The sequence below is a fragment of the Egretta garzetta genome, unplaced genomic scaffold (genome assembly GCF_000687185.1).
Source record: "Egretta garzetta isolate BGI_Z169 unplaced genomic scaffold, ASM68718v1 scaffold107, whole genome shotgun sequence".
In the NCBI taxonomy this organism is placed as follows: domain Eukaryota; kingdom Metazoa; phylum Chordata; class Aves; order Pelecaniformes; family Ardeidae; genus Egretta; species Egretta garzetta.
The window spans coordinates 1,792,606-1,819,701 of NW_009260399.1; the positions used below are offsets into that span (position 1 = coordinate 1,792,606).

Here is a 27,096-nt window from a genome sequence, read left to right on the forward strand (position 1 = left end):
GGCGAGGCAGGGCCCGGCAGCCGAGAGGGGCTTAACACCCAGACCGAGGGAAGGGCCCTGTCAAGATGGCCTCGGTCCTTAATTGAGCGGTTTAACTGGGTATCTCGTACCTCAAACCACAGCCGTTCCTTCCCGCGTTAAACACTTTTTTTTTTTTTTTTTTTTTTTATGAAGTCACACTTGCTACATAGGCACGTTACAGCAGCAGTTAGCTGCGGTTTTGATAAATGAAAATTTCCTGGTATCCGACAAACAGGAAAAGGTAGTTGCAAAAGATGTAACTCCATTCCTAGAACAAACTGCCCCCTTAAACCAGTTAAGTTTTTTAGCACAGAGAACATGAATAGCACGGTTAGCATTGTTCTCTTGTCCAGCCATGTCTGGTATCCAAGCTGCCCAATTAAATGGATGGTTTAAAAAATTAAATGGTATAACCAAATTAAATGGTTATAAGCAGACTCAGCACGTGCATCTTCATAGTCTTAAAATACGTGAGTGTCTGCCTGCCAAGGGTGGGAGGCCATTACATACAGGTGTTGACAGGACTTGGTTCCTTTCAAGGTAATACAGGCCCACCAGTGGTGTGGATTTATGGTGATTAACTCTTAGATGAGGACCTTTCACTCAACAGTGACATCTCTGTCATGGATTCCCCAACCGATTACATTCAGAGGAGCTTATCTAAGCGTAACATCAGGATTAATGTGCTAGTTAGGTCTGTGAGCTGCTACTCTCATGTTTACCTGAGCATTTTATGTTTACCTGAGCATTTTATGTACTCAAGTTTGGTGTGAGGAAAGAAAGTGGTAGATACTCTGAAAACCAAACGATTACACAAGGTTCGCTAAAAAATTGAAAAAAACCCCGAACAAACCCTTACAACTAGCCAGCTATTTTAACTACGCAAGATGGCACAGCCAATACATTTAGGACTGAGAATGTACCCGCTTAGCTTAGGTGACAAGCTTGGAGACAAAGAGAAGCACACGTGTGGGAAGGTTTTCGCCCCCTGAACATGTAAGACCTCACAGTCTCTGAGTTATGATAAATGTTGTAGCTTTTGTTTATCTTCTCCAAATGTCCAGAAGGCATGTTAAGAGGAAAGCAGCCCTACCAGTTCCTATAGCTGTACTGGAGACACCAGCCTCTGCCCAACAGAGCTCCATTTTTGCTTCACGATGAACCCTACCTGCTGAGCTCAGGAGCAGCCTCGCTACCTCCATACAGCACAAGCTGACGGCTTACACAGAATATCGTTACACCATGGTAGATGGTAACTTCTGCAAGGCATGACTGAGAGTATCAAACTGCATATGAGCTTTCAACCCACAACCAGAAGACCAAACTAAAGAGGAAGCTTTTCATGCTGTCTTAAATACGGTAACTTACACAAAACCAGTTTTATTCTCGCCCTATTCTTTACAGTATTCATATTCAGGGTAGCCATTCGCTGGGATAGCTGATGTTGACAGATAAATTACCTTGAACAGTCAGCTGAACTAAAGGCACAATGGTAATTTTCCTTTTTTGTGTCTCATGAGTGGATTGTAGTTACAGAATATTTTCTTTTTTTGGCTAATTAATAACATTTATAATTGATAACAGACGTGTCAAAAGGCCTCTTATGACAATTCCTGGTTCAAGAGCAACACAAAGACAAGAGAATAATCAGTGAACATGATTGTGTTCAAGAAACTCTACGAGAAAGGTTTTGCTGACTCTCAAGCTTGTCCAAGCCCTTCGTAGTCTGAATGCTGAGACCTTTGTGTCACCTTCTACGATCTCAGAGCACCACTACTGCCTAGCTACTCTGCTAGCTAGGCAATGGCAAAACCATCAGACCGTATTGGTTATTAAGCTGCAATGAGACTAGGTAGTCCTGCTTTTCTAGTCATGTAAAATACTACATGTTATGTATCACCATTAGTCTCAGGTTTATATTAAATCTGATTTTAAATACTGACAATACAATTTGCAAAAACACATGTGCCAATTTTAATTTGGCACTATTTCAAACACAACTACTTTCAGTCTTGCATTCCAAGAGTCATGCAAGTTAACCAACTGAGGTTTCCCTGTCCTTTATCTTTTTTTCATTGGTATTGCAAGATATCCCTTCTCATTCTCTTGTCCCCCAAAATACCCTCTTCCACAAACACTATCAACCCATCTTACTCGTATGTCTCCTTTACTTCTTTCTTACCTCCCTTATTGAGGAATAACAAGCTGCAAGGGGTATCAAAAATCACTGCCGAAGAATCCAAGTGCAGCTGTCAGCCTCTCTGTGGTTCTAATACCCTGCTGGGTAAATCCTCTGAAGCTACTTGCTATTGGAAAAATAGTGTCAGATAAATAAACAATACTTCTTTGACAGTTTATTATTGCAAAGGAGAAATATACCAGGACTAAAACCCCAAACTGAAAGTGCTGATTTGTATCAAGAAATAGGAAGTTAGCTCCTTCCTCACTACTTCAGACTTAAGTTCTTGGCTTGAACTATACAAAAAATGTTGAAGTTAAACCTTCTTTTTAAAGAAGAAAAAAAATCCATACTGTGCCAAATGGAAATAAAACAGGAGGTATACTGAGATGCCTTTGAAGTTTCAGAAGATGCCTTTACTGATTTTGGAAAGGTTAACTGAAAATGTATTTGTTTTCCCAAAAACCCACAGAACAAAGGAAACATTCTAAACCAGTCTGAAACAACGAAGCCTAACTGTTTTATCAGATTTACTGTCAGTGCTTAAGTCTTTCTTCATGAACAGTAGGTCAGCATTACCATGTCTGAGTTACCTATTGTCCAAAACACAAGAGATCAGATCTAGGAACATTTTTTGAAAATGGAAGAGGTTTGGGGGGTTTGTTTGTTTGTTTTTGTAAACAACCATGGCCATTAGTTCGTTCTTTACAGGATGTTCTTTATAATTTGCTCTCTAGACTGAAACTGGAATGTTTTGTGAAAGGGGATTTAATTTTCCCAAGAGTTTTCCAAGAAAATATAACAATTTTCTTCAGTGTGTAACAACTGTCATCGAACTTATTTGATAAGTAGGTTATGGTGAACACCTGAATAGTGAACCTAGTTCAGACTAGCACTTTTAAATAACTGTGATGCTCTGGGTCTCATTGCAATGTTTCTTCACAAACATAGTATAAAAAAAAGTTAGAAGTATTTATTGGCTCTATTTGAAGGGCAGATATTTTCCAAAATCATGCCGGGCAGTTATCTGTAATTAGGCATACATTATAAAATACGTGGAAGAGAGTTAAGGATTTTGCTGTCCACTTAAGTCAGACAGTTACAAATACCCTGAGGAATTCTAGTTAACCAGCCTAGATTTAAAGAATTTCAGAGCTGTGCTCAATTCAAAACTTACTGAAGAGATAAATGGACGTACAGCTTTAACAAAGGACTTGTGTTTGAAAGCCAGTTCCATTACTCCACTGAATACATGCATTAGAATGTCCCAATGCTACAGACTAATTAAAATGTTACTGCTTAAATTGCAAATTTACTACCACTATGAGAGCTGCCTGCAATTATTCAGTATTAAAAAAGATAACAAAAGGTTTCTGCTATACAATTTCTGGGGTGTGTGTAGTTCAAGTTAGACTAAAACCTGGTCACACACAACCAAGAATTCTGATTATTCATCCAAATACTCTCTATTATTAAAGTAAACAGAAGTATACCACATACAAAAGTGTTATTTTTATTTTCCTTATCAAAACCTGTGGATTTTTCCAATAAGTGGGTTCACCTTTTCAGGCAGATCTGATGATGTTGTCTTCTCAAAAGGAATGCATCCAAAGAATGCAATTAAAATCTGTTCAAAAGCCATAGGACTGGGATATTTTATATGGCAGTAAAAATCAAGTTTCCTGCTGTAGATAGTCCCAATTAATTCTTCCCTTTTTTCCTTTTCATTGCTTTCCATTCACCTTCCTGTGTAGCAAGGCTACCAAGAAGCTCCTTCACTTTTCTTTTTCTGGCTGAATCTCTGTAAAACAATCAATCAACATATAAAATATTTCAGAAAGATTGTATTAGGGAAAATAAGTAAGTATATTTGGACAACAATTATTAATTTATAAAAAGCCCCCCAACTCTTAAATTTCACCAACACGCACTTTAAATAAAAACATTCTGCATATTCTTGCTACAGAAATGAAACTGCAAAGTTGAAAACACTTTAAATGATCTCTACTGAAAATGTTTGTTTTCCCCCAAATTGTCCAATTTTATTTATTTAAGTTCAGTATGGTTGACCAATATTGTCAGTCCTGGGACACAGCAAAGAAATGAACACACAGCAGAACAGCTCTCAAACTGGTGCTGAAACAAAGGCTACATTACCTCTCCATGATTTCTGAAAGTCGCATTCTAGCCAGAAACTGGTTATCTTTCCGAATTTCACGAATGGCTCCTTTAAGTTCACGTTTATGCTTCTGAATCAACTGCTTTCTTTCTTGCTCCTTCTTACTCCCTGCCTGCTTTCTTCCAAACTCTAAACTGAAATGAGAACGTTATGTGTGAGCACCTTAACAAAAACAACTTTTTCATGCTTATCAGGAGTGAGTTTTTGTATGAATATGAAACTCAGTATTTTAGTTCTGCATACTGTATGATTAACTGGCAAAGTAAGAAGCTGCCCAGTGAACAGACTGGAAAAACGCTCACCAGACCTTTTAACTTCATGTCATCATCATGCAAATGACAAACAGACATTTACACTTCAATCCCCCATGTGTAGCCTGCATTTTGAACAGACTGAAAAAGCTAGAGTAGAAGAATGAAAGATGTCTGGAGAAATATGGAATCTCCCAATGTATTTTAAGTTTTTGCAGACCTTCTCTGCAGGTGAGTTCTACAGAAAAAGTCTGATCAGTTAATTGGGGATAAATGTGTACGGCAGAGGAAAGCTGTCCTCTTCAATTACCAGAACAAATAAGGAAGACAATTTATACCCCTGTAGATAACCAACACGGCTAAATAAGTCAGCAGCCAATGTAAGACAGACTTCCTGAATCAGAACACTGTTCTATTATCTACAAAACCAAACTAGTGTTATTAAAATTTAATTCCAAAACAGAATACAAAAATGTACATTATCATTACAAGCTCTGTAAAAAAGGGGAAAAACACCCCACATTTTTTGTCATTGCTACTGTTGGAAGGTGGAAAGCTGCTTGGTTGGGGGAAAGAGAGTAATGGGGCACATAAGTATGCTTAAAGGAATGCTTCATCTGACAGATTATAATAATCTATGATGCAGGAACAGGAATAGCCTGCCTTATCTTTTTGCACTGGTGAAGCATCCCTCAGTACCGTCACCACGCATCCTTACCTTCCTGTAGTTCATAATACGTAAGAACGAATCACTGCTGTTCTTCAGACTTGAGTGCTTGACAGAGCATTTGGTAAAGCACCTGACTAGATAATAACACCCACCTCTTTTCATCTTGAAATGTATTAATTTAAAATTGATTATATGGGCAAGCATTGATTTCCAGTGCTACTTTTTCCAGAAGATAATCTGCTCTATTTCTTAGAAATTCTCCTTCCTTTTTCTTTCCTTCCCCACCACACAAGTGGCTGCTCCCTTGTGATTTGTGCACAAAATCTAGCAGAAACAGTTATCTGGTTTATGTCCTGTTTTCCAAATCCTTCTAACGCTGAAAATCTTAATGTTTAAATGAACTTTTCCTTTGCATCAAGTGTTGCTTTACTTACACTTTCACAATTTTAGGTGTGTACTGTTTCAATGGCACTGGCTTCTTTTTCTCACATATCAGTGGGGTATAGCGTGTTACTTTGTTCTCTAGCTCTTTCAGAGCAGCATGATACCACTCCTGAAAATGCAAATCAAATTACAATTTTAAAAGCATATCGAAGACACCATGATGCACAAACTACTGTAAATTTAATCAACAGTAATGTTCTCCCCATATGTTCTTTTTTTCTATGTAAAATCCCTGCTATTCATTAGGACATTGCTAACACTGGAGTGCTGTAAGCCTTCCAGGCTGGATAATTTTTAAACGCTTTTGGCAGTCTATTAAGATGGTATCATGGACAATAAGAAAGGTCTTCAGGTGGTTTCACCTAACAGAGGAAGAAGCAAGATTAAAGCCAGTTTAACTCAGACTCTGCCTTTCAGGGTCATTTTAAGAATGATTGGTCATTTTGCTTATTTTGATGGCAAAAAATATAGGCCATTTTCCATCATTTACCTTAAAAAAACTTGTTCTCTAATGTTGTTTCATGATACCTTGCTGAGGAGAGGACAATTCTGCTAGATTCAGAAGAGACAACTTAAAAACGTGAACCTCATTGCTAGAAAAATACAAAAACTGCCTTGTTTTAAGTAAGGTAGCTGACCAGGCATATTTATGTTAGTTTTACTTACAATTGTAAGTACTACCTCATCAATTTGCTATACGTACTTGGTTGTACCAACGTCTTACAGATTCATTACAAAAGTACAACAGCAACTGGATGACTGGACTGCTATTCCTATAAATTAAGTCACTCTTGGAATGTTACCTTATTACAAGCTAAGTACTATTGTCTTCAATCAGAGGGGCAAGATAAGATACACAGTGGAAAAAACTAGCTTTTCTAAACATTCCACGCTCTTGCTTGGTTTTTCCACAGAAACATCACTGTGGTTTTTGAAGAGCACAAAAGCCAAATGCCTGACCCTTAGAAAAAAATCTCACTGATGCTTATACTTGGTTTTTGTTTGTTTAAGCACAGAGGAAGATCACATAACTTACTAATAAAACAATCATGTCAATTATTTTGTTCTTTAGGAACACATACCTGCATTTGTTCAGGATATTCATTCACTGGCACATGTTGTGTAAGAAGTATTCTGACAGGATGCATTATTTCACGGAATGATGGTAAAGATTCATACAGAGCTGCACATTTTTTAATAAGGTCAAAACACAGGGCTAGACATGATAGCCTGTTAATGCACAAAAGGATTTAACAATTTCACTTGCAAAAACTGTAATGGATTTTCAAATAAAAATTAATCAAATTGATTACATTTGGGAGCATTAGCAGTATTTCTTATTAAGGCTGCTTGACAGAATCAGTTACAAGGCTGTTTCTGGTTGTTAATTCAGACTAAAAATTTCACTCTTCTACTATAGGCAAATACCCAAGAAATCCATTAGTAACAAATCTTTGTCAGTGCACACAGCACAAGACAGTGTCCTGTCTTTGCCACTTCTGTAGAGTAAGAAGTTTTTATACTGGTTCTAAAAGTGTCCTGGTTCTGAATGTCTAAAACTTTTTTGGAACAGAATTAGTTATTTTGGTTTGGGGTTTCTTTTTGAACTCCATAACAAAATGCTTACTCATCCCAGAAATAAGTTGTACTGTAACGCATGCACAAGGTGAAAAATGAGGCTGAACATGGTTAATGAACATGTTTAATCATGGTCTTCCCTAACTTCAGTGTTTTATTACTTAAGTGACACTTTGTAACATAGTGTTTGTATGTAAATACAGTTATTTGCTTCTGAGGAGCCTGACAGTTCGAAGTAGTGAGCACCTCTGTCTCTACATCATCCTCAACAGTTCAGAGCTGTGCCAAAAAGGAATGGAAGGGCTCAGCACTCCAACAAGTGCTCTGCATAATGTTCTGGCAAAAGATGAGTAGTTTCATGTGCTACAGAGTAGTACCATAAAAATAAAGCAGAACAACTCACTATTTCTATTTTTACTCCTGAAGAGCACAGTCACTGAGATTACCCAAAAGACGGTCTGTTTGAGATTTCTTCTGTTCACATTCCCTACGTACCTGATGTGATTCATTTCTGTTCTGCTGGTTTCCTTCAACTTAGTCACAATACTCAATGGCAGATTTTGCTTCTGCCAACTTTCCAGATCCTTCTTTTCACGCACCAAAAGCAGTTCTAAATTTTTCCCCACTGGTGTAAATGGATGCACTACAGTATAGCCTAAAACCCAAGAACAATAATCAATAAACGAGATCCATTCCAAGCATTCTTTCTGAAGGAATAAAAACTAAGAACTCTTTTTACGTTTTTAATCATGCTGCCTTAGAAAATACTTTATCAGTATTATGTTTTTCTGAAATAATGGAAAACACTGGAACATGGGTACAATCATAGGTAAGCATTCTAGCCATGCTGCCCAATTCACAGAATCCAAAGGCAGGGACTGGGAGAATGAAGAATCACCCACCATAGGAGAAGATCAGGTTCAAGACCATCTAAGGAACCTGAAGGTGCACAAGTCCATGGGACCCGGTGAGATGCATCTGCACGCCCCGAGGGAACTGGTGGATGAAGTTGCTAAGCTACTATCCACCACATTTGAAAAGTTGTGGCAGACTGGTAAAGTTCCCAGTGACTAGAAAAGGGAAAAAATAATCCTAATTTTTCAAAAGGGAAAAAAGGAAGTCTTGGGGAACTACAGGCCAGTCAATCTCACTTCTGTGCCCAGCAAGATCATAGAGCAGATCCTCCTGGACACTATGCTAAGGCACATGGAAAATAAGAAGGTGATTGGTGACAGCCAACATGGCTTCACTAAGGGCAAATTGTGCCTGGCAAATTTGGCCTTCTATGATGGGGTTATAGCATTGGTAGATAAGGGAAGAGCAACTGACATCATCTGCCTGGACTTGTGCAATGCATTTGACACTGTCCTGCACAACATCCTTGTCTCTAAATTTGAGACACATGGATGGACCACTTGGTGGATAGGGAATTGGCTGGATGTTTGCACTCAAGAGTTGCCATGAAGAGCTTGGTGTCCAGGTGACGACCAGTGACGAGTGGGCTCCATCAGGGGTCTGTATTGGGACCAGTACTATAACAACTTTGTTGGGGATATGGACAATGGGTTTGAGCCCATCCTCAGCAAGTTTGCTGATGACACCAAGCTGAGTGGTGTGGTTGATACTCTATGAGGAAGGGATGCCATCCAGAGGAACCTGGACAGGCTTGAGAGGTGGGCCCGTGCGAACCTCATGAAGTTCAACAAGGCCAAGTGTATGGTCCTGCACATGGGTCTGGGCAATCCCAAAGCCTCCCCCAAGACCTTTCAGCAGGGGCCCTCAAATACATGCTGTAAAGTCTTCTCCCACTCCAGCTAAGCAGTTTTAAAACAAGAATGGCATGGAACACAGAATACATATACTGGGGCACAGCATACAGAAAATGCTTTAAGAATCACTCTGCTTCTGATCATAAGCTGATCTGTGAAATGGTACTTATAGAGCAACATGAAAGAAACATCTGAGGTATTTCATGGCTAAGGGAAAAAAAGTATTTGCAGCCTCTGTGCTGGACTTGTTTTTTTTTCTTCTTCTTTGTTTTCCTTACATCCTGCAAGCTTGCAGTGGAACTTATTTAAAAACTTTTTCAAACTGTAAGTTAAGATTATTTACATGCTCTAGAACTTGTATATGGCTCTTTACAGACAGGCCAGGAGACAGTATGTTTAAATAATGATTCATTAAGGTTTGAGACCTAAAGTTGTGAGACATTATGACACACGCAGATATATGCAAGATCAGGAACTAAGATACATGAGTTTTATTACCTGCTTCAATTATAAGAGGATAGCAGATCTCATTAATAATTCCACTAGCTAAGGCTAGCAACAATGACAATTCCTTCCCACTCCCTCCACCTCCAGCTTTTCTCCTTTTTTAAGGCAATAATTGACTTAAGTCGAAAGCAGACTGTATTTCAGTCTTCTATGAAGTTGTATTCCATATAATTTCTTCATGTGAGAAATCATGGATCAAGATCATAAAATTCAAACATTAAGAGATCTATTTGCTGATTCTACTCACTGTCAAAACTGAACCCCAAGAAATTTTTTGGTGTTGACAGTGTAACAACATTCCAGAGAACTGGATGTGTGCTCATTTTAAAATATTACATGTTGACAGCCTAACCATCACATTCATCAGCAATACTTCCACCGTGAATATTTAAAAACATCACTGGTACTTTGTCAGTTCAAAAAATCAATACTGACTGAAAAATTCTCAAGGAGAACACTGTACCTCTAACATAGTAGAGCTTTTCCTCACTGCTAACAGAAACCTACACCATGCAAATTTAACTAGTGCAAAATCATTAACAGAAATACAAAGGAAATTTTAAAAAGTTAACACTTGATAATCAATTACCACTAAATACTTTAAAATAGTTTCTTATCTGATTTTGCAGAATCCTATATTTTAACTGTACCAGAAACCTTTGTAGATCAAACATTCCTAAGAGATTACACAAAGGAGAAAATACTTTAAGTGCTACGTAACCCACCCACTCCATAACCTCTTCCCACCTCCTTCTAAGAGTTCAGCTGTCTGTGTTCTGAGAATCCAGGGCTTAGCTCTGATGCACCCCAGCTGTGTAACCTTGGCTCACACTTCAGAGGAAACTGCTAAGCTGTGAGAAGCAGCTGGGAGAAAGTCTGTAGGGTACAGCAATACAAGATAATAAAGGTGAAACTGCAGTGCTAAGCTTGTTAAGAAAGGGATCATTAGTAGCTCAAGAATTCAAAAGAGAAAAAATGCCAACATGGAAAGGCATAAAAATCCTAAAAGGAAAAAAAAAAAAAAGGGGAGCTGCAAGCCAACAACTCAGTACTACTGAAGATGTACTGGAATACTGCAGCAACACAAGCTGAACCTTCCTCACCAGAATGATGACTACCTAGAGAACAGAGACTTTTCAGGTGTCTTATCAAGAGTGATGAGCACATTAATATGTAGCCTGTAGCTCATAAAATGCCAGATGTCTTTTGAGTTTGCCAAAAAATAACTGAATTTTTCACTTCAGAATATCCTGCCTGCAGTCTCTTCATGCATGCTAGGTGATGCTCAGAGTGACCCAGAGAGAGATACTAACACGTGGAATTAGTTACTATGCTCTCACAAAACTTCCAAGTGAATTACTGTCACTAAAATTGTCAGCAAAAAAGCTCCAGATCTAGAGTAGCTTTAAAGCTAGAAATTAATCCAAAAGAAAAAAAATAAAATAAAGAGGAAGACTAACAAATAGAAATAATTTGCTAGCACATGGGTCAAATTGAAAAGATAGTTTTATTCTCCCTGTTGTCTGTGCAAGTTGCTCAGTTTACACAGTTATGTTACAGCACGGAATAATCCTGCTTGTGGGTATAGCTGCCCTCTGTTACGCTACAACAAATCCATGTCAAATAAATAAAATAGCAGTTTTGTGATATACTTCTCTCATTTATCTTGGTGTTATGACTATTAGCTGAAGAGGGAGGGTATCTGCAAGCATTAGCTGCTGCTTCACTGTGAAGATACAGGGTACTCATCAGAAATCTGTTAGGGACTGTGAATTTCAGAGCACAGTCTCCAATCACACAGTCTATTTAGAAAGACAATATTGCAAAAACACGGCATTGTGGGCAACATGACTTCATTTCCTTTAATAACTTCAGTTATTCCTGTCATTCCTGACAACAACACTAGAGGATCTAGTTCATAATGAGATGCCCAAGAATCAAGGTTCTGTATGGCTAACATAGCAGATTATTTTGATCTTTTGTTTAAAATGGTAATTTCAGTGTGATGTATTTTTATTGAAATTTAAAAGATAAAACCCTAATACTAAAATTTGTTACTCATTTACTCCAAAAAAACTCACCCTGGGCCTGGTTTTTTGGTAGAGATATATGAAGTACTCCAAGAAGAAAACTGATGAGTTCTGGTACAAATCTTCTGGAAAGAGATACATATTCCAGGAACAAACAGCATATGAATAAGCCTTTAATAACATCTTGCAATGTTGTGATGCGACACTAAAAGGAAAAAAAAAAGCACAAAATATTAACAATTAGAAGTCTACACATCACAAATACAGGATCACCCAAAAAGTGGAAATATTAAATAAGTTGTACACATTTAAAATCTGTAAAATTACATCCTTTGGACTTACATGAAAAACATATTGCCTTTCCTTTTGCCCTCGCTAAAGGGTTTATGCAGAATTGAGTAAGAAGTCTGTCAGAACTGTTTTAGCCACTAGAAGGTGCTAAACCGCAAACAATAAGTTCTTCAGAAATTAACCAAGGAAATATAAGGCTCAGAGCAGCTTGGATGTCTGACAGCAATAGAACAACTAGCTCAAGACTTTTGAAACACGTAAACAGGATATTTGGATAGAAAAATAAGGACATATTTTAACTGCACTGCAATGCATTGCATTGGGTACATTTTCAAGGAAAACAAATACTGCTGATTTTTAAGAAATACTGTTCTTAAGCAGGAACAAATGCAATGTACAGAGCAGAAATCACTAAGGAATTATTTCAGACTGTATTCAGTCTATTCTGTTAGTCCTATGTAATTTTCTGTGTAAGGAATTATTGTGTGACAGCTTGAAAAAATTATTAGATATGGTTTTGGCTGGACTGCACTCTGCAATAGTTTTCTCCTCTTCACTTTTTCTTCCAATTACTATCTGTGACTATACCAAACCCAAAGCTGCTTTTTCAGTACATTTCCAACATATACATTAATGCTAACACATATATTTGGGAGTCCTAAGAAGAAACAAGGAAATGAAGTTATGTACTTAGATACAACATCATAGACATACCTTAGTAAGTAGCTGACTCATGTACATAAAAGTAGGTGTTACAACTGGATGCCAGAAGTCAGAAGTTGGAAACAGCAGAGATGTAATTTTCAAATAAATAAGCTGATAGCAAAACAGAGTCAGGCAAAATAAAGTAAGACATTATTCCCAGGATCTTGACTTTACGCATATGTAACTGACAAATGAGTAACTGCCATGTAGTAGTCTAAAAATACTACAATATACATAATTTTGAGAAATCTGATACACTACATGACCTATTTATTGAGATGACTGTTTACGTTACATGAGAAAATGGAATATCCATTATAGGTCTAACATTGAATTAATGCAATGAGGCAACTGAAAGAACAACCAAGAAGGAACTATGCCTCCAACTCCATTTATTCTGTAAAGAAATCTGCCCCCCTTCAGCCCACCACAATCACACACTCACACAGCACACATAAAGCAGCATATGGCCACACAGGACCTGTGACACCTTTCAACAGGTCCTCAACACCGACAATTAAGTGACCAGGATCCTTAGGCACTAGCACACATCAACTTATAAAATGGTTGCATCCCAGCGGTTAGGTACACTTTTACTGAAGCGACTTGTTAGAGAGCTAGAAGTGACCTCCTGTCAAGACCATAAGCATGTTAAACATCACTTGCAAGGTAACTCTGAAAATTATCTAAGTGGCTATTTAGATAGAATGCTAGATGCAAATAAGGTTCTGTTGTTTCAGCTCTGTTTCTCTCCATGAAGTTTCTGTCATGAACAAATATACTCCTGACTGTTTTGGTTACTAAATACCACAGTCCAAATTTCAGGTTAGATTAACTATAGGCACATATAAGGTCTACTAACACAACTGGGCTAAGGAGCGTTCATTCAAACAAGTGCTTTGAGAATAGGAGAGTAATATAATTCCACCCTAAAAGATGATGGCTTGAAACCTGAAAAAGTCCCCTGAGGGGAATGAAAGTTAGAAGTGTGATTGGTGTCATAAGGGTGACAGTGACAAAATAAAAATAGAAGTTAAAAGCTCTCTACAATACATTTCCTGCAAAATCCAAAACATCCTGAATAAAGACTCTTCAAAATAACTCAATGTAAATATTTTCCAAGCTGTAAGAACCAAATCTTCTAAGCAAATCCTTCAGTCCATTTTCTTTCACTAGTCTAACTATTCCATTAGGCAGCACTACTTCATCAAGCTGGGAGACAGAAAACAAGCAGCTCCCTTTGGATACTGACTTACAGTTTGTCTTTGAAACTTTTTACTACAATAAACAAATACTCATTTTCCATACACTCAGTCTTGAATTCCTAACAGCCATTTACCTAGACACTGAAAAGGAGTCTGCTCACATTTGGCATGGCCACTGAAATTTTTAAATATTCCTATATAAGGAGGAAAGGTCAATTCTTTCAGAGTCATCAATTTAGCAATTATCTATATACAAACTACTAAGAAATGTTGTATTTTTATACCCATAACAATATTTCATTGTTATTTTTGTTAACCAAGGAGATAGTGCACTTCTATGGAGCATTATTTTAAACATTTGCACTTACCACAATTAAGGAAATCAGGACATAACTGACAATATCGCTTCTTCCTAGAACTACCCAAGCATGTTTCATCAGGAGAACAAAGAATGTTCTGCTATGAAAACTGCAGTGGCAATTTTAAGATCTTTTTCCCTTATTAATATGACAGAGTCACACTTCAATTCTGAAGAATGTGTGCAGAGGGGGTTGTTTATTTCTTGGGGGTTTTTTTGTTGTTGTGGGGTTTTTGTTGTTACAACTTATCTCCAGAGAGGCAATTTGAAATACTAAGAAACTGAAAAAGTCACAGATGCTAATAATTCATTATACAGTTTGAAATATAAAATGTAATCTAATGTCATCTCGTATTTACTGGCATTTCTGTACTAATGGAAAGAACGAGATATTTTCCTAGCAGTATGCATTCATTACCGTGTCTAAACCTGGAAATGTTGCGCGGCCTTTGACTTCAATTACTTCTTCCATATCATGTGCAGCGTCTCGAAGGATAAACTTAATACTGTCACTGGCTGCCTCAGGAAACATCTGGCAAAGATTGTACAATGGCCTATTAACAAGAAATGTAAGTCATGATCAAGTTACACCATTGATGTTAATAAAAACCTGATTTTTAAACACCTGTAGGAAATTTTTTTGTGTTCCATCTACATTATAACAAAAACAAATTCCCTGAAACAAATTATTCTTTTGTAGAAATAGCCACCCAGTATATAGATTATTATTCTAATACTTTTGGTTTACAGAGATATGTATTTTTCCTTGGCCCTTGTGAGATAATCTGATTTCTAAATCTTAAATAAAAAACGATTAAAAACTTTAAAATACATGTGCACATCACCTGCTATGGTTAAAACATATCCTTCTGAATCTCCTAACTCTACATTTTATTGCACTGAGGTATGCAGGCACATACTAGGCAGCCTGCTACTCTAAATACTCTTAGGCAACATTAAACATGTGAGGCAGCAATGAGATTAGCAAAATTATTACTTAAAATGAGAACAAGTAGTACCCACAAAGTTAGGTCAGCTCCTGGCCTACAGTTAGTGCCTACAGGGAGATGCAGTCAGGAGCCTGCATCTGTTTGGTCAGAGTTTTGCCAGTATTTTCAGTTAAAAATGTCTGTAGTGATATTAATAAATCCCAGTTCTAGAAAACAATCAAAATGTGTTTACACTTTTTTACAAAGCCCCAGCATATGCGAGCGACAGTATCAATGGGTCAGTGCTCTTGCTGACAAATGCAAGAGAGTAACAAATGCTGAAGCTGCACATAACAGATTTTTTAAAAACTTACTTACTTTAGCATGAAATAAAAATACATGCTGAAAACTACACACAAACAACTCACTGAAAGAAAGCTGTCTAGCCTGCAAAGTCAAGACAGGAATCACAGACTAATTTTGGTTGGAAGGGACCTTTGGAAATCATCTGATGCACACCCCTGCTCAAAGCATGGCTAACTTCAAAGCTGGATCAGGCTGCTCACAGCTTTGTCAAGTCTTGCATATCTTCAAGGGTGGAGATTCCACAGCCTCTCTGGGAAACCTGTTTTAATGTTCAGCACCTTTGCTGTGAAGATTTTTTTTCCTTACATCTAATTGGCATTTCCCTTGTTGCAGCCTGTGTCCATTGAGTCTCCTCTTCCTCCGTACACCTCAGACAAATTTGGCTTTCTTGTCACTATAACTGCCTGTTAAGTATTTGAAGACAACAACTCCAAATTGACAACTTCCTGCAAAGTGTTTATTTGGAACTTTTGTATGTGTTTACTACAACACTCTTTAATTCCATTCTCATCTAGTTCCATGAGTGAATTCAGAGAATGGAAATCCATGGACAAAACAAAGATTGGAAAGGGAACTGCACGCTGTCATTGCAAAGCTTAAAAACCTTCATCAAAAGTCTAAATAACTTCATGTACAGAAGTTTACATCCATTTATGGTATTATTTATCCACTACTGATGAAAAGCATTTTGCAGATGAAAAATTGCATTCTGAGGTACAATTAATAGCTCAAGTAGTAAATGAAAAAAAAAGTTAAAACACTACAGAGCTGGAGTTACTTGTTGCCTACAATTGTTACAGAACTATTCAAAACAAACAACTTGCTAAATGCTTTACCCTAGGTAGCTTTTATCTTTAAAACAAAAAGGAGCAAAAGTCTATAGGATTTATTACTTACAGGACCAATTTGTCAATTGTTCTGAGCTCTGGTAAATCCAGAGTTGCTAACTCCCCAATATACTCCAAAAGGAAGCCAAACAATTTCTGCAAGAAGCATAATGTGTTAAAATAATTAGGGGTTTTTTTTTCATTGTACATATTCTTAAATAGCATAACAGAAGAGTGATAAAGAAGTTAGAAAATGAAGAGTGGTATGTTGATTCTACTGCTATTCACAACATAGAAGCATGTATGTTTTATACTAAAACTTACTCTGGAATTCAATGTTAATTTTAAACCTCAAAACAAAACAACAAAACCCCATACTTCCAACTTTGCTTTGTTTCCCGCTGCAAGGCTTGGATGATTGCATTTCTGAATTCTCTCCAGTATAATAAGCTGTTGTTCTATTGTTCTTCCAGCCAATAAAGACTTAAATGTCTCATAGGACTCAGGAACTAGAAAGTAAAAACAAAAATTGACCAGACAAAAATCTGAAACATAACATATTTAATTCAAGTGAACTTCCAACAAGCTTCCAATTTGAAAATGTTATTATTCGGAAAAAAGATACTATACAGCTTTTAAATAATCACCTTGTAAAAACTAATAACTTATCAGCATATATGTAACATTGTATATGTGAACATAAGTCAAAAGAACGTAAATGTTTTTCAACGATTAACATTCAATTCATCCTGTATTTGCTGCCTAAGCTGAGGACAGCTCTGTTGACACAAACAAAACAGAATTAAACCTAAACATAAATTCAACCATAAATTTACCATAATACAATCAGCTCTATGTTTAATTCACACCTACCTAGCCTTTGTATGAAGCATATTAAGAAAAGTAAGAATCTTGCCACTAATAGAAAATAAAAAAACCCAAACCCGATCTGGCATGTATTTAGACTTTTGTGTTAAGTTCACATGCTAGAAAACACCCTAACTGGTTAAGTTTTTTGAGTTATTTTAATGTGACTGCTTTCTGTTTAAAGCAAAACCTGAATGCAATTTAATTGGCCTTGTGTAATATAAGTTATCTCCTTTTGATGGAAAAATGCAAGCACTCCAGGAAGTTGTTTGAAAGGTTGTTTAATCTTGTGACAGATACTTTTGTTAGAGGAATCTATACTAGGACAATAGTTGGATGCATTATGTACTGCATATTAATGAACGTTTTGTGTACTACTTGAAACGTGCCTGCTCCTTCCTCCTAGGCACAGACCCAAAAGGAGTCAAACTGTAAGTGTTTCTATTTAACAATACTGTGATGTTACATCAGAGGGATTAAAGCTCAGAATCCTGCCTCTCCAAGCATCTTCTCTGATATTAATGCAAACACCAGAGAAAATAACCTTTTCTCATTCAGTATAGATAATAGAATACTATTCTGGCTTCCTTTATGCAAAATGCTTACACTTTGGATTGGATGTGTTGGCAGCCTTCAGAAAGGAGTACAGATCTTTTTGTTTTTCTCCCCAGTATTTATTTTCCCATTCTAAGGCTGCTCAGAGGAGCAGAAACAGCTCTGGGGTGAAACAGATCTGGTTTCCACTGCTCATAACATGATTAGGGCTGGTCACCAAGAACAGCAGTTACTGGCTACTCTTGGAATAGCAGAAGACAACTATGAAGCAAAACTTCATGGATGAACAGGAACACTTAAGATCCTACAGGGCAGAGAAAGAGACTGGTTATAAACTGCCTGAAGACAACAGGGATCTCTGGATCAGTGCTTTGCTTACCAGCAAATGTGTATGGAAGCTCCGATTTGGCAGCTTCCACTTTGGGATCTAGTTCCTTCACATTCTGTGATTCATTTTCATTTGTCTTGAGTTTCTTCTGTTCTTTATTCCCTGCTGCTTCTTCTTCACTCTCAAGGTCAGATTCAAGATCAGAGTGGCTATCTGCAGCATCATCCTCATCTTCATTAGCAGATTCTTCCTCACTTTCTTCTTCATTCTCATTATCTTCCTTCCCACCTTCCTCTTCCTCCTCTTCCTCCTCACCTTTTTGCTGTTCCTCCTCTTCATTTTCAATATTAATTTTTCCATCCTGTCAGTAGCGAAAATAAGCCAGTTAAAACACTGGGAAAGCAACAGCACCTCGCCAGAACCACCATGCAAAGCTATCATTAAATACACATGAACAGGATCTGAGCCTTGCTACCCTGACCAAGCAGTGAATGGCAGCAGTGCTGGCTAAAAAGGGATTTTAAGGAGAGAATATGCATACAGATTTAAGAATAGTAGCGTATTTCCAAGGGGCTGTAAGAAACAATAGGAGGTAGTGTATGATGGCTAAAAGACTCAGCACAAAAGCAAAAAACTAGTAGCAGATGATATGAAAAATTGAACATCACTTACAGAAGCATTCTTTGTTAAAAATATATTCCTTCTATGTATTAAAATAGCATATCAGATAAATATTTGTTCCCATCATGATTTTATTAATCATCAGTTTAAATTCACATTCACAATTTGTATTGTCCCCTCCGAGGGCAACAGCAATTCCCTTGCTACTTACATGTAAGAGATGAGAGGATCAGTATGCACATATGTGCACCACAGTCAGGGTGACTGACTCCATCAGCTTTAGGGTTATATTGCTCTGCCACCTTAATCAAAGTTACTTCATAGGGGAAGGTTTTTTTCAGAAACCCACTCATCCTCAGGCTGAAATTTGCTGGAAGTTGTGTGAAATACAGCAGAAATGAAAAAAAAAAAAAGTCCCAAAGGTCAAAAGCCCTCTCTTCAGCCCAGCAGGCTAACAGCATAGCAGGCTACTATAATAGCAGGAGTATAGTCAGTGGATTAAGGGGAATAACTATTCCTCTCTACTTGACACTTGTAAGACTACACAGAATAGAGTCCAGTTTTGGGCCTTCAAATACAATAAAGACATCTATAAACTGCAGCAAGTTCAGCAGAAAGCCACCAAGATTGTTGAGGAGCTGGGGCACCTGCCCTGTGAGGAGAGGCAGACCTGGGCTTGTTCAGCCTGCACCAGAAAACCACCTTCCAGTACCTACAAAGGAGATCATTGAGAAGGCAGAGCAACAGCCTTCATCACAGTCCACAGCAGGAGAATGAGAACCAACAGGCCTAAGTTGAAACAAGAAATGTTCAGACTGGATATAAAGAGAAACTTTTTCATGGTAAGGACAGTCAGTGGAACAGGCTGCCCAGAGTGATATGCAGCCTCCCAAGAACAGGCTGACTAAAGCCCTGAGCAAACGGGTGATTTCATAGTTGACCCTGCTTTGAGCAGGAGGTTGGACTAGAGGTCTTCACAGATATCATTTCCGAACCGATTTTCCCATCTTCTTTTCAGAACTCTGAACATTCTGAAATTTTAAACCTTACCTTATAAGACAATAAACGTCTGTCATCTTTATCCAGGATAAAGCCATCAGCTAGATCATCAGCTGACACGTGGGTAGGTTTCTTTTTATTCGCCTGTTCATCTATTCCACGCATTCGACGTAGTCGATCTGCCTGTGTTTTAGAAGAAGTAACACACACAGATGTGAGCCATCTAGATCAATCAGGTAACTACACCAGAATGGAAGAACCCTCAAATACTACGGCTAAGAAAATCAAAGAAAAAAATAGTTAACTGGGATTACACAACAAGTTGATGAAAAGAAAAAACACCAACTTGAGAAATTATGGGCAAAAACTGACGATGCCTTATTTTTGTGGGGACTGCAATCTGACAAGAGCCCATACACAATTGGATTAGCTTATTTGGAAAGCTTTGAAACTGGTTTTACCAGAAGCATCATGTTCTCTCATTTTAAAATTGATCTGTTTTGCTTATAAGACAATGCATCGTTACTAGAAAATGTAAGCTTCCAAAGTGTTTTATCATTCTGCAGTGTTTATCTGTGTTTCCCATATGTGTAACAAGTTTTTAGTAAACACAATCATATCCTAAGATTTTTAAGACACACTAAATTTGTAAATAGAGTCAATGGGCAATATCTGAACCAATCATTTACAAAAGGATTTCCACCCAGGCAACCAGAGAGACTGTGCATCAAACAAGATGACAAGAACAGAAAAGAAAATAAATCCTTCTTTCTGCTCTGCTATTAGCTACTGAGCTGTTCTGAGGCAACCTGAAGGTACAGAATCCCTGTGGTCCTATAAGTGTCCCTAGTATACAAAAAAAAAAAAAAAAAAAAAGAAAAGGAGAGAAACATTTATCAAATTATTCATTCTTTCTGTAAGACTCTGAGCTCCAGGTAACAGAAAGACCATGCAACATTTCCCAAGAGAATTCTACTCCTCTGCAAAGCAAAGCTATATATATGCTACCGCTGGAAGAGTCTTGCAACACAAGAAGAAAACAATAAATGACTTGCCAATGTATTTATTTAACTGCTGTGCAACATGATGCTCCCCCTTACTGACTCAGAAGCACCTCTGAATAATTTAAAACATTTAAAGGGAAATCAAAGTGATACTACATTTTTACTGAAGAAAATAAACTCATTTCATAAACCTCACTAGTCACATACTAAGCCTATGGTTTTTTGTTGCAATATCAAATTGCAAACAAAACACAAACAGAAGATTTCCTGAACTCCCCCTCTGATGAATTGCAGTTTAGTACAGCCACTTTTCAATCTAAGGTCAAGCAATGAAATAAGCATTCACTCCCAAAAGACAGGCCACAAAACAATCTAAAACCATAAGTGGTATACCTCCAGCTTCTGGAGTCGCGCCTGCTCCTCTTTTGCCAATTCTTCTTCTGTCTTCATCCTTTCTGAAGGTTTTGCTTTCATCTCGAATCCAAGTTCTCGAACAATCATATCATATTCATCAGGCTAAAGAAATATTTATATAATTGCTTATTATCTTAAGTTTTATTATTCTGCTTTGCAGCCACACCTCTGCCAGACTAACAGCTAAGAAATAAGACTGTTAAGATATAAGGAAAAGACCATTTCCAAAGAAAGCTGCAAGAACATTCAACTCAGTATTAAGTCAAGGAATGGAATGAACACTTGAATAGACATTCTCCTGGAATACCCCACACCCTTTAAGTTACTCACAATTAGGATCTTAAAGAACAAATGGTTTACTTATTAATGGAAAAACTTTAAAATATTGTTTATTAATAAAATACCATTTTCTCAAACACAGCTAGAATTAATAAATTTATAGTTTACATTTCACTTTATACTGTCAGACACAAGCTTAGTCTTTGTTATTTTAGTTACATAGATGTTTACCTTAAAGAAAACAAAAAAGGGATGCTGAGGTTCAGTGAGTTTAAGCAGCACACTTGGGAAAGCAGTCACTAGCAGAGATTACACTGGACTTGCAAAGAGACTCTTTTTGATATCTGCTTAAGTCACTAAACCAACCATACAGCTTCTCTAAAATTCAGTTCTAGGAATTTTTCTTCTTACATGCGACCAGATGTTTTTCTGCAATTCAATGATAATGTTATCAAGCATTACTAATTCACACTTTGCATCCTTGATAATTCTTACATTGGATCCACACATGTGAAGGAAGGGGATCTGATCTTCCTTTTCAGCAAATTATGATGACAAAATTTTTGTCTAAGATACCACATTACCAACAAACTTGAGTATTCAGCATATATGAAACATCTTAAAAACAAAAATCAATACATCAAAATATGAACTTTTGATCCAGTATCTTCTGCTTGTTATTTGAGATCAGTTTTAACGTAAGATCAGTTCCTTAGTTCAATCTTTCAAAAACTGAATTCTACTGCCAAGAAATAAATGGAAATTCACAAAGCTCTGCAATATAACAAAATTTCTACAAGAAAAAAAAATAGCACAATGCATTACAATACCTATCCTTAGATTTAAAAGTTTATTTCCCTTAGTGTAAAATATGAATGACAGAAAAAGCTCTGTGACCATAAGATATCTATTCAAAAGTTAAATATTTTCATTCCCTTTTTGTAGAAACAGTATCCAATTTACACCAAGGGAACGTTTGTTGTCAAGTTGTTTTATCCAAGGAACACTGAAAAGGAATTCACACTAAGTCAACGTTCTCAACTATTTTAATTCTTCAGGAAAATGTATTTGTCGTAAAAGTAAGCTGTAGCCAACAATGCTGTTCAACCTACAACCTCTCTCAGATTTGATAGATAATTAAAATCAGATAAATCATATACTATACTCCTATACTCCTCCAACTAACCAAACTGTCCTAAAACCGTAGCATTCCCTAATGTAGATATCGGAGAACATTTTATTTTACTAAGTGATGAATTTTGTCTTACACTTCAGTCACTAGAAGTCAAACCCACAAGTTATTAGAACAAAAGAAAGTAATCTAGCCAAAACCTTACCTTGGGTTTTTCTACTTCTTTATCCTTTCTTTCTGATTTTGGGGTTTTGCAGGCAATAAGGGTTTGGATTTCCTTCCAGTCACTGTCAAGCTTTTCTGTGAGTTCTAATGCACTTTCTCTCCGAGTTTGCCTCTCTTGCTAGAAAAAAAAACCAAACCAAAACCAAATGAAGCAGTTATGCTCAGATGAACATGATATAGCATTTACAGCATAAAACCAAAATGCTGTCTTTAGCAAATGAATACTTGTAAATATTTACATTTTAAAGGTGTAAACATTCTTTGTAGAAGCAGCACTATAGCTTTACACTGAATGGCACAAGGATTGCATACAGAAAACAAGTAGAAGGGGAGATTTGGGGATACAAAAGAATGGCAGATATTCAATGCATATCCTAAAATGCCTACAAAGTCAGATGGACTTTATTCAAGGAGCTTCAGCTCTTCTCCTAGACAGCCATCTCCTTTGTTTTCTATGCTACTGCTATTTTATTCTGCAAAGACAGAAATTGTGACAGCTTCTTAATCACGCTCATTTACACTTTAGTGCTAAAAACTCACCTTTTCTTGTTTAGATTTGGCTATCATCTCTTCTATGAGTTCCTTCCTAGATTTAGGTTTTTCTTTCTCTTCATCTTGCTGCCCACTTGATGCTTTTTTACGAAGGAGGCCTCCACCCCCTCCAAAGTGAGCAGCAGTTAATTCAGCTAGAAAAAAAAAAAAGTAGATTGTGAATACTTTTCAAATGCATACATGAGTGCTGCTGCTGCTGGGACAACATCCCCCTATTCTTTGAGAATGGGAGCAATTAAAACTATTGAATCAATCATGTACTATTCCCATCCCTATGGGAATGGTGATACCAAAAGAGATTTATGCTAGACACAGAATTCACAGGGACAAACGTTTTGTACAAGGTAGGAACATGTTTTGTTTTTTTTCAATATTTTAACTAGGATTTAGGTGCACGGGTGCAAGAAAGCAACCAGAAAACTCATACTTCAGATTCTGCCCCAAGGGCTCGAAACACAGGTACCTATGTATGCTGAAAAGCGCACAGAATAAAGAAGTTTGCCAGGCAGGTAGTTCCAACTTAACATCTGCTAAAACTTTGTGTGTGGTTAAGAAGTAATCAAATCTGGCCTAAACATCCCAACCAATTAGATAATATTCTTTCTCTCTGAAAGACAGTACTGAACAAATGATGTACACGTACCAACAATAAAACCAGCAGTAGGATACAATCTGACATGTCTTACCTGACAGCGTTCCTCTTTCTTCAGTGTCACTGTCACTATCGATAATATCATTTAGTTTTTCAATTTCTGCCAAAGATTGGCCATAATGAGTCAATTCTTCATCTTCATTAAGATTATAGATATTCTTCTTTCCAAAATTTTGCTAAAAATAGTAAAACAAACCAATTAAATAGATTTTTTTTAGTTCCCAGGGAATAAATTAATAAAGCCTGTATTTTTAATGCTAGTTAAGGAGATTCTTACTCTTCTGTTCCAGCAGAACACTGGAATAGATATCTTATGGTCTCCAGCAGAACAGTGGAGTAAGAGCACTACCAGACTAATACTTTCACTCAAATATATTAACCCTTAAGTGAGGGAGTATGATCTCTCTCGTATTCTTACACTAATGTAGAAATGGAGTAACTCAGAAAACCCAAGGACATGTAAGTTTTTTCTGTATATCAGTAATATTGATTCTTAATTACTACATTTCAGGCCTAATGAAACAGACTATAACCTATACTAATTATCAGTAGAATATAGTATTACACAATTTTGGAGACTGAGTATGATGAGGCAGAAAAAAAACAGTACTACACACACAATTCATATTACAGAACGACAGAAAGTTGCAGAGTTCTTCTAATCAGCAAATGAAATGGCTGCTCTTCAACAGCTGTACTGGAATCTCAAAGTGTTACTTGATGGAGGTTGCCTTTTCCTAATTCAATTCCCAAACCATATTAGTCAAAGCAGTCAAAGAAAAACAATCAATCAATGAATGTGCTTAGAACCAGCTATCACGCACACCAGTGATGAAAAGTGCACAAGAAAATTTCTGCTTCAAAAAGTTGTCTTGCAAAACCAGGAAGTTTTCATGAAAAATTTTGAATTCCCTCAAAAAATTCCTTTTTCATAAAAGTTCAAAACATATAAAGTCAAAAAGAAAGCATTACCCTGCAAAACCCTGTTAAGGGGGACAGTCCCAACCTAAAATTTAAGTGTTTCTTGTGGTTTTTGGATTTTTTTTGGCGGTGGGTTGTTTTTTTTAAATTCCTATACTTTACCTGTCTTTCCAAAGTGAATCGTCGGATCATCTTTTCCTCTGGACTTATTTTGGTGTTATATTCACCAAAACGTTTATCTTTAAACACATTTGTCTTTTCCCTTTCTTTATATTCTTTCAATAATGTTTGGGTACGCTAGAAGAAAAAAAAAAAAAAAAAGATCAAATTAAAAACCAGAGTAACTACTTTTGAAGGCAAGGCAAGAAAGGCTCCACGGTATCCTGGCAACATAACCTAATCTATCAGAATGCCATGAAAGAGAAGGGAAAATTAATGAGAAAAGAGATGGGAAGCTCATACAGTATATTCAGAGTCATTAAGTTCTCTTATAAGCTGCCCATATGAAGGTAAAATATGGTACACTGTATCTCCTTTATTTTATCACATATAAAAATTCTGCATTGCCGCTGAAGAATTCTGATTTGTCTGAAGCTTAGCGTACAAGAATAACATATTAAAGAAAGCAAAAAGCCCCAGTGTCAGCTGAACCCCTTTTGGTCTTGTCATCCAAGACATAAAAAACCCCAAGTGGGTACATACATTTAGCTCTCTACTTTAGTGTTGAGCACAGGGAGGTTATGCATCAAAGCAGTAAAAGTTTGGCAGACCTATATGAGGTAATATGTGCTGTATATGTGCTGTACTTGTGGTACAGGTAAGGGGAGAGTTCTACTTTTCAACACCAGTGATCTAATTAATGACAAGCATTTTATTTACCTTACTATTAAAAATATAAAAACCAAAGACCTTAAAATGCGATATTAAACATGCATAAAGTTTTCTAAAATCTGGATACATAATAATAAAGACTGAAAGCTAATTTATAAATTCACGCTGAAGATACTATAAAGTTTCTAAAGGAAGAAAAATGCTGGCTGTGTTTAGACTGGAAAAAAAAAATAATCCATGTTTACTTAAAACACATTAACGTAATCTTATGGAAAGGTACTGTTGCTATTCATATTACCGTGAACTCACAAACTGCTGCACATGAGGAAGAGGCTGAGTTTCCCACAACATGCCTCTGCAGCCTTACTGAGCATTCACAACTTTCAGACACCGATGTGAATGACACCAGAATTCAGGTTCCATCTACTACTGTGCCAGTTCTACCTTGTATTTACTTCGTGCACATAATATGTACATTATCATGCAGCTTAAACACTGTTAATGGACTTGAATATCTCTTAACACCTTGAATACAGAAAAGCACTTTTGTTTATCAATTATTTGACGTGCTCTCATTGATGAAAAATTTAATGCATCACCTCTCACAATGCATGCAAAATGATAAACTATCCATTTCCTTTTGCTGTACTATTTTTAAAAAGAAATTATCTTTTCACTATGTGCTTTAAATTCTGTTCTACAACAGATTCTATGTAATATGTCAGAGAGAATCTCAGGGGCAAACTTTCAAGTTATGCTTTTTTCAGCTTTAACAGAATTTACAGAGGTTTCAGCTTCTTTCCTGGTTTGTTTGAAGGTACAGATCGTAAAAAATTCCAGTGCTTCACTCAAGGATATAGTAGGTTGCTGGAATCCCAGATGCATAGTAGGACACAACATTCTCCCTTACACGTTATGGATTTTGGTCAATTAGCTGGTGATGTCAGTAAAGAAAAAAGATGCAATTTTAAAACTGCGTAAGGGTTTACTCCTTAAGTTGTATGGTCATCCTTATGAGAGCAACAAGGGCAGATCATTAGTTTGCATCCCAACACACAACACAACTATTTAACCAGCACACAAAAAGTCATCTGCATTTTTTCCAAATCAATGGTAGTTTCCTTGTATCTACATATTTCTCACTGCACTCAGACCTCAGTGCCCTTTCAAGCTTTCACTACCACAGCGACGCTGCACCATTACCAAGAAGCTTAACATGCTGCAGCAACCAAAACAGTACAATGTACACCGACAACCACCTGCACTCTGGTCCAGCATTTGCTTGCCGACATGTGCCGTTGTATTCCACACCTGGGTAATCTCAAGAGCCATTTCCACACACGCAATAAGGGAGGTTCGCACTGCCGAAGGCTGTGGACCGTATTGGAGGGAGACGTGTTAAGCGGG

General features: G+C 37.0%; 2 protein-coding genes across 5 annotated transcripts in view; both read right to left on the reverse strand.

Annotated features, from left to right (window-relative positions):
* MFSD10 (major facilitator superfamily domain containing 10) overlaps positions 1-3,839 on the reverse strand; it is a 29,681-nt gene extending 25,842 nt beyond the window's left edge. For both annotated transcript variants that reach the window (XM_035898636.1, XM_009643203.2), the window contains exon 1: positions 3,762-3,839. The gene's annotated coding sequence lies outside the window, so the exon portion shown is untranslated. The remainder of the gene's footprint in view (positions 1-3,761) is intronic.
* The window catches only part of NOP14 (NOP14 nucleolar protein), a 24,926-nt gene continuing 441 nt past the window's right edge, over positions 2,612-27,096 (reverse strand). Inside the window, exons 1-18 of one of the 3 annotated variants that reach the window (XM_035898635.1) lie at positions 27,001-27,090; positions 25,021-25,155; positions 23,972-24,113; positions 23,274-23,419; positions 22,714-22,851; positions 21,077-21,199; positions 19,731-19,862; positions 18,111-18,420; positions 16,688-16,818; positions 16,380-16,465; positions 14,606-14,741; positions 12,634-12,735; positions 11,680-11,833; positions 7,818-7,977; positions 6,827-6,974; positions 5,735-5,853; positions 4,358-4,513; positions 2,612-4,001 (exon numbers count right to left, since the gene is read on the reverse strand). In XM_035898635.1, coding sequence (XP_035754528.1) covers positions 3,902-4,001; positions 4,358-4,513; positions 5,735-5,853; positions 6,827-6,974; positions 7,818-7,977; positions 11,680-11,833; positions 12,634-12,735; positions 14,606-14,741; positions 16,380-16,465; positions 16,688-16,818; positions 18,111-18,420; positions 19,731-19,862; positions 21,077-21,199; positions 22,714-22,851; positions 23,274-23,419; positions 23,972-24,113; positions 25,021-25,155; positions 27,001-27,021 — 2,439 coding nt within the window. In that variant the 5' untranslated portion in view covers positions 27,022-27,090 and the 3' untranslated portion in view covers positions 2,612-3,901. Of the gene's footprint in view, positions 4,002-4,357; positions 4,514-5,734; positions 5,854-6,826; positions 6,975-7,817; positions 7,978-11,679; positions 11,834-12,633; positions 12,736-14,605; positions 14,742-16,379; positions 16,466-16,687; positions 16,819-18,110; positions 18,421-19,730; positions 19,863-21,076; positions 21,200-22,713; positions 22,852-23,273; positions 23,420-23,971; positions 24,114-25,020; positions 25,156-26,948; positions 27,091-27,096 lie in introns of those variants that run through there. The other 2 variants (XM_035898634.1, XM_009643204.2) reach the window with 2 other exon arrangements.